Source organism: Hibiscus syriacus, unplaced genomic scaffold, assembly GCF_006381635.1.
Source record: "Hibiscus syriacus cultivar Baekdansim isolate YM2019G1 unplaced genomic scaffold, ASM638163v2 tig00000913_pilon, whole genome shotgun sequence".
Lineage (NCBI taxonomy): Eukaryota > Viridiplantae > Streptophyta > Magnoliopsida > Malvales > Malvaceae > Hibiscus > Hibiscus syriacus.
The window spans coordinates 110,336-125,020 of NW_024061832.1; the positions used below are offsets into that span (position 1 = coordinate 110,336).

A 14,685-nucleotide genomic window follows, 5' to 3' on the forward strand; every position below is an offset into this window, starting at 1 on the left:
CTCAGATGCCAATGCCACCAAGTGCCCATGCCACCAAGTGCCCATGCCTTTGATCTTCAAACATGCTAGACCAGGGAAAGTAATTAATCAACTTACATATATTATTAGTTATGTAATTAATTGCTTGTACAAATAGAAAACCCGAAGGTGTCGCTTCGGGATTGGTCGATATATGCCACGTAATCTACAAAACGTGCATCTTTGGCACACTTCAAGTTAAAGATGTTTTATCATCACATGGTGTTGAGGTCATAATTTTTGGTGTGATAAAGAAGACAGTTTATGACAAGAAATATTGGTCAATATAGTTATTGTATTATATTTTTTTATAATGTGATTTTCTGATTAAAAAATTAATGCGATCATTTTATTAATATTTTTCATTATTAATGAATATCTTTGTTAATTACTATTGATGTTGTACGTCAAGCAAACTGACGTCTTTCGTTTAATGTTAATTGAACCCTCCATTTAATACTGACTGAACGTCTTTTGAATTTATATTAAATTAGGTTTAGAAACCCAAAAGGTGTCTCATCAACATTAAATGGAGGGCAATAGTTTGTTTGACGTGCCACATCAGCAAAATTAACGGAGGACGTTGGTTAATTTTGAAAAACATTGATCAAAGAATCATATTAAATTATTTTTTGACTTGAAGGGTCACATTGAGAAAGAAAATAGTACTAGAGCCACATTAATTTTTTTTTAAAGTACATGGGTTTCGCATACGCTTTTACCTTTTTTTAATAGTACAAGGTAATTACGTAATAGTATATGTTCATAATATTATTTTTTAATTATTGATAACATACATCCTGTGAACGTATCTGCTCGAATTCAAGATTTCTAAAGAGAATAATATTTTTTCTAATCACTAAAATCACTTGATAGATTAAATATTTGAAAATATATTGAACATGCATTTATTTGTACTTATAATATATAAATTATTTATATGTCGCGAAGTATTTTTTTCTAGAGATATAATTACCAATATTCTCTTAAATATTGGAAATGTTTGAACTATTTTTCGGAAGAGATTTTGTTTTTATATTTTTAATAGATTAATATTCTCAAATATTAGAATTTTATCTTATTGTCTTAAAAGTCAGAGAATTTAATATTACTCTGGATAGTTTAAGAATTTTGTACTAATCTAAAATACATTAAATATTGTCGGACTATACTAAATCAAAAGGATAAATAATAAATTTCATCACCCTATTTCACATTCAATTTTATTTTGACCAGTAAAGTTTTGAAATTTTCAATTTAATCATTCAACTTTAGACATTAATTTTTTTTAGTTACCCAACTGTTATCTCTCTATCTTTATGCTGACTTTGCACAACATATATTCATTCAAGCTCCATCAATTGCCGGATGAAGGAGATCGAAGAATAAGAAATTGATGTATACAACACTAGATTCATAGAATTTAGGGTGTTTTTCGATTTAATAAACATTGAATTTGCATTTAGAAAGGGAAAAATGTTTGGTAAGATATTTTCGAAGAATTAGGTTTCTTGTTGGCAATAATAACATCAATAAAACAAAATAATGATATAAAAGAATTATATAATTATTTCGATTTTCACATCAGTTTATACCAACCATATAAACTTATGTTTATCAATATCGATAAATATCAAACACAACAAGCGATTTTGGTGACTAAAGATGTTGTTTTTCTTAAATATCTCAGGTTCGAGCAGATGTATCAGTAAGGTGTGTGCGCAGTGTCATTGCCTAAAAAAATTCTAAACAAATACTATCTTATAATTTATCTTAATCTATTCAAACAAGTCTATGTCAAGAATATTAAGAAGACTATAGGTTTCTGTTATTAACATTTGGGAAGCAAATCTGGTACATGCATAATAAATATGGTTATTCTTTTTTCTTACATCAAAAAGGGGAAAAAAGAACAAGACACATTCCTTGATTGTGTTTGTCAAATTGTTTTCGGCCAAAATAAGGTAGTATGATACAAAATATTCAATTGGAATATCTAATTGCCATTTGCCCATACCATGAAGTTCTTGGCAACTTGAGTTACACATCAACAAGAAGTCCAATTCTTGGATCTTAATTTGATGGGGATTCACCAAGAATACCTAATTTATTATCATAGTCATGTCATAAATTTATGGGTAAACTATATCAGTGCCCATCCAACTATATCCCCTTTTCATTTTGACCACCATTTTTGAATTTTTGTCAATCAGGTCACATAACTATTAAATGCATTCAATCAGGCCACTTTCCGTTAAAATGGAGTGGTAGTTAATAAAATTGATATAATTACATATTTGGTCACCCTTATATTTTCTATCAATTTGGTCATAATTTTAATAGATTAAAATAAAATTAATCTCCCAATAGGATGCTACCATGTGTCACCATTCAATTTGATGATCAAATTTAATTTAATTTAAATTATTTATTTAAATTTAATATATTTATTTTCTACCAATCAACCCAGGCTAATTGGATAAGATAAGAGGAAAGAAGACCAACCACTCGGTCAGGTTGGTTGTTGGGTTTAAAGTTTACTACATAAAATATATAGCTTATATCTAAGCCAAGAAAAAGTTAAGCTTATTGTTGGAATCGTACCCAAGCTAACATTTAAAATATATTTAAATATATTTTATCTTAACATTAACATTAAAAATAAATATATTTTTATTTTATATATTGAAAATATATTGAAAAATATATTTTTATTTTTATACATTTAAAATATATTAAAAACATATTTTTAATGTTAATATATGAATTAAATTTAATATATTAATTTAAGATACAAAATTTTTTTTAAAATATTAAGATATTAATTAAATTTAACCTATGAATTTAAGATAAAAATAAAATTTATTTTTCAATGTTAGCTCGGGTTTAATTCCAAACAATAAGCTTTAATTTTCTTGGCCTTATTTACATATATTATGTAGTAGCCTTTAAAGAAAACAGTTAGCTTGGTTGAGTGGTTGGTCTTCCTTTCTCTTATACAACAAACCTTTGTTCAATTCCCTTGGGCCTCATCTTTGTTCTTTGGTTTTCTTTCCACCATAGGGGTGCTATTACCCTCGGATTGGTAGAAAATAAATAAATTAAATTAAACTAAATTTGATCATCAAATTAAATGGTTACACATGGCAACATCTCATTGAAAGATTAATTTTATTTTAATTTATTAAAATTAGGATCAAATTAATAGAAAATATAAATAAGAGTGACCAAATATGTAATTATACCAATTTTACTATATTAACGACAACTGTCCTGATTGAATCAATTTAAATAGTTAGATAACATGATTAACAAGAATTCAAAAATAATGGTCAAAATGAAAATGAACTATAATTGGGTGATCACTGTTATATTTTACCCTAAATTTATTTATATAATTTATATTTTAATTTTTTAGTATAATCATATGTGTATAATTTATTGATCGATTTATTCAGAATAAACATCGTAGAAGTTCGTTATAAGAGTGATTCTTTCAATTAAGTCTTATTCGTTCAAAATATCAAGATTCAAACTAATACACCAATTACTAGTGGATAATTTATTTACAATTAATACACGTATACACAATCATTATCTCTTTCATAATTAATCAACAGTACTAAAAATATAAAGGGTAAATTACATGTTTAGTATCTAAATTATTAGTTTTAATTCATTTTAGTACCTAAATTTTTATTTTTTAAAAAACATACCTAAAGTTTAGTTTTTGTTTCATTTTAGTATCCGTACAAAATTTAACGTTAAGTTTTTAAAAAAATTAAAAGTTTAGCTACTAAACCGGACCAAAACTGATAGTTTAGATACTAAGTGTATTAAGTTTTTAACGGCGGGGTTCTAAAATAATATGAAAATTGAATGTTATGTATGGTTTTGAAAAAATTGAAAGTTGAGATACTAAAATAGACCAAAATTGATAGTTTATGTACTAAATGTGTGATTTACCCAAATATAAAACAAACGAGTTTATGCCAAGAAGATGAAGTTCGTTTTTTTTCCCCTTTCTATTATAAGTAACATTTGAGAAGCAAATCTGGTGGCAACACATGTTCATTGCAACCTTAAATTCATGACAACACATCTCCTTATGCTTTTTCTTTTTCTTACATTGAAAGGGGAAAAGGAACAAGAAACATTACTTGATTGTTTTTGTCAAATTGTTTTCGACCAAAATAAGGTAGTATGGTTACAAAGTATTCAATTTGAATAAGACATTAACCAGGTATTTTGATTTTTTTTTTAATCTGGGAAGAATATAATATGATATATGTTTAAAGACACTAAATCATTTGACGATGTACACTTATATCCTAGAGTACACAATACATGAATCCAATACCTCAAAGAATAACAATCGATTTATTGACCAATAAGATCACTTACTTAGTGAAAGAATGCCTACTTTAGTATAATATTGTTGGATTGAAATCCAAAATTATGCACAGGTATATATAATGTTATCATAAAATATGACATAAAATTAGGTGACAAATTATATTATACATGTTATAAGATATCAGAAGTATCATAGAAATAAAAAGAGTAGATAACATTAAAATTATATTTATAATTTGATGAGGGCGGAGTTATAAATACTTACACAACTGATTCTTAAATAAGTTATATAAAGAGATAGTAGCCACCAAGAAATATGTCAACTTGAACGTTCTTTTATCTCGTCAGAGAGATTATACTTCAAGGTAATCTTCAATATCTAAACCTTATGAATTCAGGAAACGCTCACGTGCGACGCCTTAGTATACAGCTAAAATAAGGCGGTGCCGATTTTGTTATTATTTTAAATAACAAAACCGGTAAAAAAATGGCCGAAAACATCATTATTTTGACCGGTTATAATTACCTATATAGGTAAACACGGTAGAAAAAGAAAATGATGTTTTAGGTAGCGCTTTACCGAAAACATATTTTTTGACCAGATTTTTACCGTGTTTACCTATATAGGTAATTATAACCGGTCAAAATAATGATGTTTTCGGTCATTTTTTACCTGTTTTATCATTTAAAATAATAACAAAACTGATATCACCTTATTTTAGCCGTATACTAAGGCGCCGCACCGCAAAACTGCCATGAATTCATGTATGCTTTCGAAAATCTAATATTTTTATTCTTGATGATTTGACATGATTTGAACTTGAATTTTGATTGATATTTATTATGTTTTTGTTCTAACAAACATAACTTAAGGGTTTAATCTTTTGAAATGTTCATAGAAAGGTCTAATGTTTTTAAATCTACTCAAATAAGGATATAATCTTTCAAACATGACAAATAAGGGCTTGTATTTATGGATGACGAAGGGTGGTCTTACCAAAAACCAATTTGATTAATGGGTTCATTTAGTTTTCGAAATTATATGGTCTTATTTATTCAGCCCAATGTCAAGAGGAAATTACATATTTAATCTCTTGGCAAATTTGGTAGAATAATCCGAGCTTCGAAGTTATTTTGGGAGACGCTGCGGGTGAAAATTATTTAGAGATTTATGATATATTGTATATTCGATTAGGAACTCATCGTGTATGAATAATGAATTTTATAAAATATAATTTTTACTGAAATCTATTGGGTAGACATGACGGGTTAATTTTATGAAACTTGTTCATGAAATTCGTCATACCCACATAATTTATTTTTAATCTACCGTAAAAAATACCATAAATTCCTAAATAATTTCTCATCGCACACTTTTTTAATACTTTTTTCTATTTATAATATTTCCCTAAAATACCGTAATTTCTTTGATAATTTTTTTTTGCAAGAACCAAGTGATCTCGATGTTAAATGAATTGTTGTTATTTCCTAAGATATCGAGTTCGAGCACAAACAAATCAAAAGTGTAAATATTTAATATCAAATGATTAAAATTTATTTTTAAATAAATATTATCTTGTACTAACCTTAAATTAAAAATTAATAATCATTGTTCCTAAAACATTGACTAACGCACACATTTTGAGACAGAAAACGCAAATTACGGTTCTTAAAGTACCCAAAACAAAAACAAAAAATCAATTGCTTTCCCCACTAATAATGTGTTCTTTAAAGAACCCAAATAATGAACTAATAAATGGTATCAGTGTATAAAAGGAGTATTATTTTCTTTTGAGTTATTGAATTTGAACAGTTACGTTTGTAAGGTGTGTGAATCGTAAATGATTAAAAAAATATGAACATATACATATTCCATCAATTTAGCGAATTAAAACTATTTGATTAAACTAAAATTAGGATAAAACTAATAGAGTATATAAGTTATAGAAATCAAATATGTAATTATACTAAACTTTATAATTGTCACATCACATTCTTCATTAAATATTAAAGATGGGCAAATTCATTAATATTATGTAAATAATTAAATGGTTTGATTGATAAAAATAAAATATCGGTGAACTGATTATAATCATCTCATAATTAAATAATAACGAGTGTAGTTTACCCTGTATATATTATAAACTCTGAAAGAAAAATAGTAAATTGGGAAGACATGTTTCAAGGAAAAGGGCTTCAATTTTGCCAAATTTTCTATTTACCAATTCACTATGGGTAACTTTTGGTTAACAATTTGGACTATAAAAAACAGCTATAAAGATTGAATGAATCTTTTTGAGGGAAAGCGAGTCTTTAGAATCTACAAATTTTTAAGGAAAAAAGAAATTAGAAATCTATGTAATTTTTGAAAAAAAATTAATGTGGATCTCGTATAATTTTTGTTTATTAATGTTGCCCTCCAACTTAGAAAACAAATCTAATGTGACCCTTTAATCAATATTTTTTGTAGTTGACAGTTATAGTACTGGCGTGCCAGTTCACAGTGCTGATGTGATATTTTATGGTGCTAACGTGATAGTTCATCTGCCATATTAGAGGTACCAATTTAATATATATACCATGTCATCAACTACGTTAATCTATCATCCTGGACTGCTATGTCATCGTCATTAACAGTCACAAAAAGGAAATCCAAAAGGAAATCGAATTTTTGGTGTAATTGCCTGGGAATTGAGACAGTTAAATTTCACAAAATTAGTTCTTGAGGTATTATAAGACGATATCCCAATATAGTTCGTCAACATTGTGAGCTGCCACATTAGCATCGTAACAATCAACAACGAAAAAAATTGGATAAAGTACATGAACTTAAAATATGCATTTTTCCCATTTTAACACTCCTCTACGATAGTTGTACAATATATATATATATATATATATATATATATATATATATTATGCTTTAGTATGGACAAATTTACACATTTTGTAAATAATGTTGTTCGATTTCTAAACACCTAAAAAGAACAACAATAAATTAACCGAACCAAACTCAAACGACATTAAACATCCAAATCTAAATCAACCGTAAATAATGATATATCTAGAAATATTTTTGAAAGTATGTAATGTATATTAGGATAAAGTACATGAATGGTCCCTTGACTATAGGGTATTATTTTATTAAGTCTATCGACTATTAAAAGTTACAAAATGGTCATTTGACTATAGAATGTTCCTTTGATGAGTCTCTCATCTATTAAAAGTTACAAAATGGTGATCCGACTATTTATTATGTTTCAAAACTCATCATTTCCTTTAAAAAATGGATTATATTTTGAGTTGAACGTTAACTTGTGACTATGATACACTATAGCAAAACATGTTTTTAACGGTGTTTTGTCAATCATATAGCGACGTTTTTTAGCGCCGTTAAAAATCTTTGTGGCGCAAAAACAAACGCCGCAAAAGGTAGCGGTATTTTTCGTTCACAAACGCAGTTAAAGGTTATGATATTTAGCGCTTTTTTCAAATGCCACTATTTATCTTTTCTTTTGTGACGTTTTGTCTCAAAAATGTCTCTAAATGTTATGTCATATAGTGGCATTTGTTCCCAAAAACACCAATATTGACTACGTATATAGTGGTATTTTTTGTATAAATGCCGTAAAAGATCTATACTTTATTGTCCTTTTTTAAAAATGTCGATATTGACTATGTATTTAGTGGCGTTTTTTATATAAACACCACGAATTAAAACTAATTTTTCAAATGTTGTTTTCTACTATTTTGTTATCCAAATTTAACCTATAACGTTATCCAATAAACTTGACATCCATAACAACAAACTTGAAATCCATAATAATAAATCAAAGTTTACGTTAACGTAAAATATAATGTAGTTCAACATTTTTAACTAGAATAAACAATAATAACACCTAAGATGGTGGACTCTGAGGTTGATTTTGTCGTATCATCTGCATCATAGCATAATAACTACCATATAATCATAAAATCTCAAATGACTATCATATCCTACTCATCATGTTGACGTTCAACTTAAACAATTGTCAAATTTTTAACGAAAAAAGATAAGTTTGAAACATAATGAATAGTCGGATAATCACTTTGTAACTTTTAATAGTTAAAGAACTTGAAAAAACATTCTATAATCAGAGGAGTATTTTATAACTTTTAATAGTCAAACGACTTAGTAAAATAATGCCCTATAGTCAGTGACCATTTGTATACTTTACCCTATATATTAATAACAAAAATTTTGTATGGAATGAACACAAATAAAATTTCAATTCAAACACTATAAGTCAGACGTAGATCCACCACTTATCGTAAATCGTTTGAAATGATAATATATATTATATCCATTATTAAGCTTAAACAACTGCAACAATGGGCACTAAACAAAAGCATCAAACCAAACAAAAAGAAGCATTGATATTTCAACTGTACAACACCAAAATAAGTGCTTCCACCCTCACCACCTTTCACCATTAACAAAACCTCAAATATCTCACCACACTTCGTGCACTCAGCACTCAATCATGATCCAACACACACACATACGTACATACATATACGTAAATACATAATACAGTGTATATATGTTGATTAGGTGCAACTCTTGATTAATTGCATGCCCTCTGATATAGGGCACCCTACAGTTGAAAAGATGAAGGTACGCTCTCTTAGAAGAAGCAATTAAGGTACACGTGTATATAAAATTAAGGGCCTCAAAAGAAGGAACGTTTTGTGGGTGGTCGCCCTACAGCTCTCATCAAATTGGCAATTTCAAGAACCTTTGCGACCTTTGTTCCTCTCTTTGCCTCGGCTGATGCCCTCCTCTCTTCTGCTTTCCTGTGTGATTTTGCGACCTCGTTTTGCATCTTTTCTAGGGCTTTTGCTCTTTTCTCCTCTAGCTTCCTCTACATACACATATGTATATACACACATACACCATGTTAATGTTTTATGTAAGTCTTATTCGACTCGATTTGAATTATGATAAAAATAATAACCCATAATTCAGTTACGCTGTATATATATTTAACTTAAAGTTTTTCAAACTTAATTAGGAATGACCAAATCATTCGAATATGAAGAGTTCTAACCTAACTTGATTATATAAGGTTGATTTTCTTTTAAATTCATGGTAAGGACGAGTTCTGTAAGCAAGGGAGTAGGGATTAGATAAAATCGAGTTTAAAATAAAAAAATATTTGATTCGATCCGACTCAAAACTATAACTCTAATTTTCTCTATATATTTAAGGACAATTATTCATGTTAAGTCCAGGTGGAAAAGAATTTTCATCTACAATTTAAGACGATTTCAGAAAAAATAAAACGCTCTCTAAAATCAGGACGAATCTGAGTTAAGGATAAATTATACATTTTGTAGGTCGAAAATGAGACGGCTGAAAAATCCGACATGTACCATATCCGTCCCTACCCATGGCACTACTGGGCACTAACTATATAGGTCATAATTTAAGGTGTATATAAATCATCATACTCCACTAATAACATAAAGAAAACAAAGCACATGAACTTGATGAAGAATTTGACTCAAAATCAAGAACAAATGATAATCATTACATGAAGATAATTTAGTTATTAAACTGCCATGAAAGTGTCCTAGACACTTGAATCACCAATTAAATAATCCATGATTTAGCTAATTTACGGTTATGGACCACATCAAGTCATTAGCCCATAATTAAACCATTTGAGCAAAGCACAAAAACGAAAACGAAAAAGAAAAAAGATTTTCTCACCATCCAAACATACCTCAAGTTTCTTCATCCAAGAAGTAGCCTTTTGAACTTGTTCACTTTCCCACCCATTGATCACAGCATCTTCCCTCTTAAACCTGTTATTGATCTTCGCAACCTTAGCGTGTTGCCAAGCAGATATTTTCGACTCCACCTCCTCTTTCTTCACCCTCAGCACCGAAACCTCGCCGTGGCTGCTGCCGCCGCCACTCCCCACCGTCTCCGGATGCGAAGGCTCTCCTGACCCGACCCATCTTTGCTGATCCAAACCCTGATCGGAGTAAGTATTATCCGGCACTATAGCAAATGGGTTGGTTTCCTCTTGCGGTTCATGGTCCTCTCCGATCCTCGTCAAGTGATTATTATGATTGTTCAAAGTATGTCTAGAATCCGAATCATTGTTCTCAATGGAAGAGCCAGCAAGGACCAGAGCGTTAAACTCTCGACTCATGGTGGTGAAGTTCTCGCTCGAGGCGACTTCGCTCGAAGAGGAGGCGCGGCTGGCGGTGTCCCAACGGCGGCGGTTTACGGCCGGGGGATGAGGCGGGGTCAAAGCATGGATGTCCCTGATGTGCTCATCGTCATGATCGTCAAGGTTTCGGTCGTTTTCGCCGTTGTTGATGACACTTTGAAGGGTTAACATAGTAGGGTTGGTTTTAGATAGGGAGGAGGAGAATTGTGAGAGATTTTGACATGATCTCTTGTAGCTATTAGAGCTTTGTTTGAGGCTTTTGACTGGTGTTTTGAAATAAACACGAGGCACTAAAACATATGGGGAATAGAACTCCAAGTGAATCATATTGAAAAAGTTTTCAGAGATCAATTATAAAATTGTAAATACAATAATTTTTTGGGTAAATTACACAAATGGTCCCCAACTATAGGATACTACTTTATTGAGTTCATTGACTATGAAAAGTTACAAATTGACCCCTATATGGAGTTGATTTGTTGAGTCCTCGACTATTAAAGGTTATAAATGGTCATTCAATTATTCATTATGTTTCAAACTTGTCCTTTTCCTTTAAAAAAATCAACGACCGTCTGAGCTGGAAGTTAACATATTGATTGAGATATGGTAGTCATTTAAGATTATGAGATCACATATTATCATACTGCCACCAAAATTTTAATAGAAAAGGATGAGTTTGGAACATAATGAATAGTCAGGTGACCATTTAGTAACTTTAATAGTTTAGGGACTCAACAAAGAAACTCTCTATAGTTGATGGTTCATTATGTTTCAAACTTATCATTTTCCTTTAAAAAAATCAACGACCGTCTGAGCTGGAAGTTAACATATTGATTGAGATATGGTAGTCATTTAAGATTATGAGATCACATATTATCATATCTCAAATCATACTGCCACCAAAATTTTAATAGAAAAGGATGAGTTTGGAATATAATGAATAGTCAGGTGACCATTTAGTAACTTTTAATAGTTTAGGGACTCAACAAAGAAACTCTCTATAGTTGATGGATCATTTTATAACTTTTAATAGTCAAGAGACTCAATAAAGCATTATATTATAGTAGAGGGACCATTTGTATATTTTATCCTAATTTTTTAAATAATTTGGAATTATTAAAATGTGACGTTAGTTTATAATATTTATTAATTATCAACACATACCATATTTATATAGACACAACTTTAAATTAATGCTTTGAACCCACTATTATTATTGACAATAAAAGGCTTTGATGTTGTAAGTTTAGTGTAAATTAAATTAAATAATTATTAGGTGATTATAGTAGTGATTTTAATATATTTAAAATTTGATTCAAGATTATTATGATGAATTGTCTCAATTTGAGAATTAGTAATTAATTAATATTTTCAATAATTAATTCTGATGTATTATAATTTTAGTGTAGATTTAATTTAATATCATACACATTCCAATTTATCATTTTGATTTCAATTAATTATTCAATTTTTTTAATAATTGATCTTAATGTATTTTAATCTTGATTATGATTGTAAATTGTAAAGGTTTACATTAGTTTATATGGTAACATAATAAAATATTTTGTAGTTTGAAAAACTATCAATTTAGTAAAAAATCATAATATAAATACTTATTCTGAAGATAAATTGCTCTAAACTTTTAATATGTTTATATTTTAGTCAGTAAGTTTTTAAAACTTACAATTGACACTAAATTTTTAATTATGATTCTTGTCATCGATCATCATACAAAAAACTAACATAACATTTTTTTCTCTAAATTTGGGATGAATGCAATGTAGTATTTATTCGAAAATTATTTTAACCAATTGACAACGAATGCTCATACACCTTTCAGTGTTCGAACCCGAAATCTTTAAGAATATTAATAAGTCCCTTAATTACATAGGTTACTTAGTTCGTGTGACACGACACCTTCAAAAAACCTAACATGAAACATCAATTATTTCGTTTAATATTAACTACAGATGATTAATTGATATCATTTAAATAATTAAATAATATGATTAATAAAATTAAAAAAGTCGATAATAAAATTATAATTATCTAATAATTAAGTGGTTATGATTGTATTTTATCATATTCTTTAACCATGCACAACCTGATTTATGTACACTTCAACTTTAAAATTAATATTATTTATAAAAATATATTATTAAATTATTATTGTGATGGTAGACTGGTAGGAGTCAAGCAATATATATTTAATAAAAAATAAAAACAAAAATAATAACTATATAATGAAAAGAAGGATAAATTACACATATAGTATCTAAACTTTTGTTTTTTAAAAAATATACTTAAAATTTAGTTTTTATTTCATTTTAGTACATGTTGTTAAAAACTTTAGTTTTTATTTCATTTTAGTACTCAATTCAAAATTTAACATTAAATTTTGAAAAAAATTAAAAGTTTAAGTACTAAAACAAATCAAAACTGATCTTTTAGGTACTACACATATTAAGTTTTTAACAGTATGATACAAAATAAAATGAAAACTAAACTTAGGTACTAAAATGAATCAACAATAATAATTTAAGTACTAATTACGAAATTTACTCTAAAAAGAAATGTAGGAACTTTTACTATCAGTGTCGGCAAAAGGGTTTTGAAGAGGAGCCCCACCAACAGGCAACAGTAGGTAAAGGCGTGTAGACCATTGATAATAATACACGTGCGTCACACATAATAATCATCATACAGTTATGATTTCCACGTGTCATTTATCCATAGGTTTAAGGTCCCATCGGGTAAGCTATGTTATTTCCCGACATCCAATCACTGACGTAATATTATAAAATGAGAGCCACGTATACGGTTCAGCCTATTTTCTATATAAAAATATATTTTTTAGGTTTTCAAGATGCCCACGTCTCACGTGAAAAAACTAATAAAACTTTAATTTTTTTATTATCAAAATAAAAAATATCATATCTTGTTTTTTATTATTTTTTTAAAATATAAATTTTGAAAACGTAATTCAATTTATTAAATTATAAAAATATTTTTATAATAATCGATAATCAATATATTAATAAATTGGTTTAGATTAAATATTATTATATAATCTATTATAGGACGAATTTTTTAATAATTCGATTTATTTTTGTCTATAATGATAATATTTAAATTATGATTTTATTTAAGTGATTCAACGTCTGTTAAATCAATTAATAGATAATAATGTTTTTTAAAATATTAATAATAAATAAATGAAATGGTTACTTTTAGGGTAAATTACAAGTTTAGTGTTTAATCTATCAATTTAGTCCATTTTAGTACCTAAACTTTCAATTTTTCAAAATCATATATAATGTTTAGTTTTTGTTTCATTTTAATATCCATTACAAATTTAACATTAAATTTTGAAAAAAAAAGTTTAGGTACTAAACGAACCAAAAATAATAGCTTAGATACTAACGAGTTATATTTTTAATGGCAGGTACTGAAATGAAAAAAAAAGTTAGGTATAAGTTTGAAAAAACCGAAAGTTTAGATACTTAAACAGATTAAAACTTATAGTTTAAGTACTAAACCTGTAGTTTATCCTTTCTTTTATTATAATTATGATAAATAAATCATTCAAATTTAATATAATATTTTTTTTCAAACCTAACCCAATTATAGTGACAGATAAATGCTTAAGATAATTAACTTTTTTTTCTTTTTCTTTTTGAATTTGGTGGGTCAAATTTGTCATTTGATGTAATGGAAGTGTTACATTTTTGTATGATAGTGGAATGTGACAAGTACTCTCCACTATTTTGAGAGCCAAAAGTGTTTAATTTTCAAGGGAAAACTCTTGATTTAATTTACTATATCATATTTATAAATATTTGATTTGAAATTATATAATTTAATATTAATTTGTATTATCATCTTTAATGTAACTAATAATATTTAATTATTAATTGATTAATTTAAATGGGATGCCATAAATATTCATTACGTGAACTATTTTTTTTTATCTAATTTCCTTTACATCATTAAGATTTAAACCTTTAATTTTATTTAAAAGATTTAGTGTCTCGTATTAGATCAACTGGTGGTAGGTTTTTGTTTGAATTAATTTTAAGTGACTTGA

The 14,685-nt window shown here is 27.8% G+C and overlaps 1 protein-coding gene across 1 annotated transcript; it reads right to left on the minus strand.

The window, feature by feature from the left end:
* Positions 1–8,768: 8,768 nt before the first annotated feature.
* On the minus strand, positions 8,769–10,857 carry LOC120116285 (remorin 4.2-like). Its single transcript, XM_039136813.1, has 2 exons — positions 10,143–10,857; positions 8,769–9,278 (listed from the first exon to the last, which is right to left on the minus strand). The coding sequence occupies exons 1-2, from the start codon at positions 10,767–10,769 to the stop codon at positions 9,087–9,089; spliced, it is 819 nt and encodes a 272-aa protein (XP_038992744.1). The 5' UTR covers positions 10,770–10,857; the 3' UTR covers positions 8,769–9,086.
* Between the last annotated feature and the right edge of the window lie 3,828 nt (positions 10,858–14,685).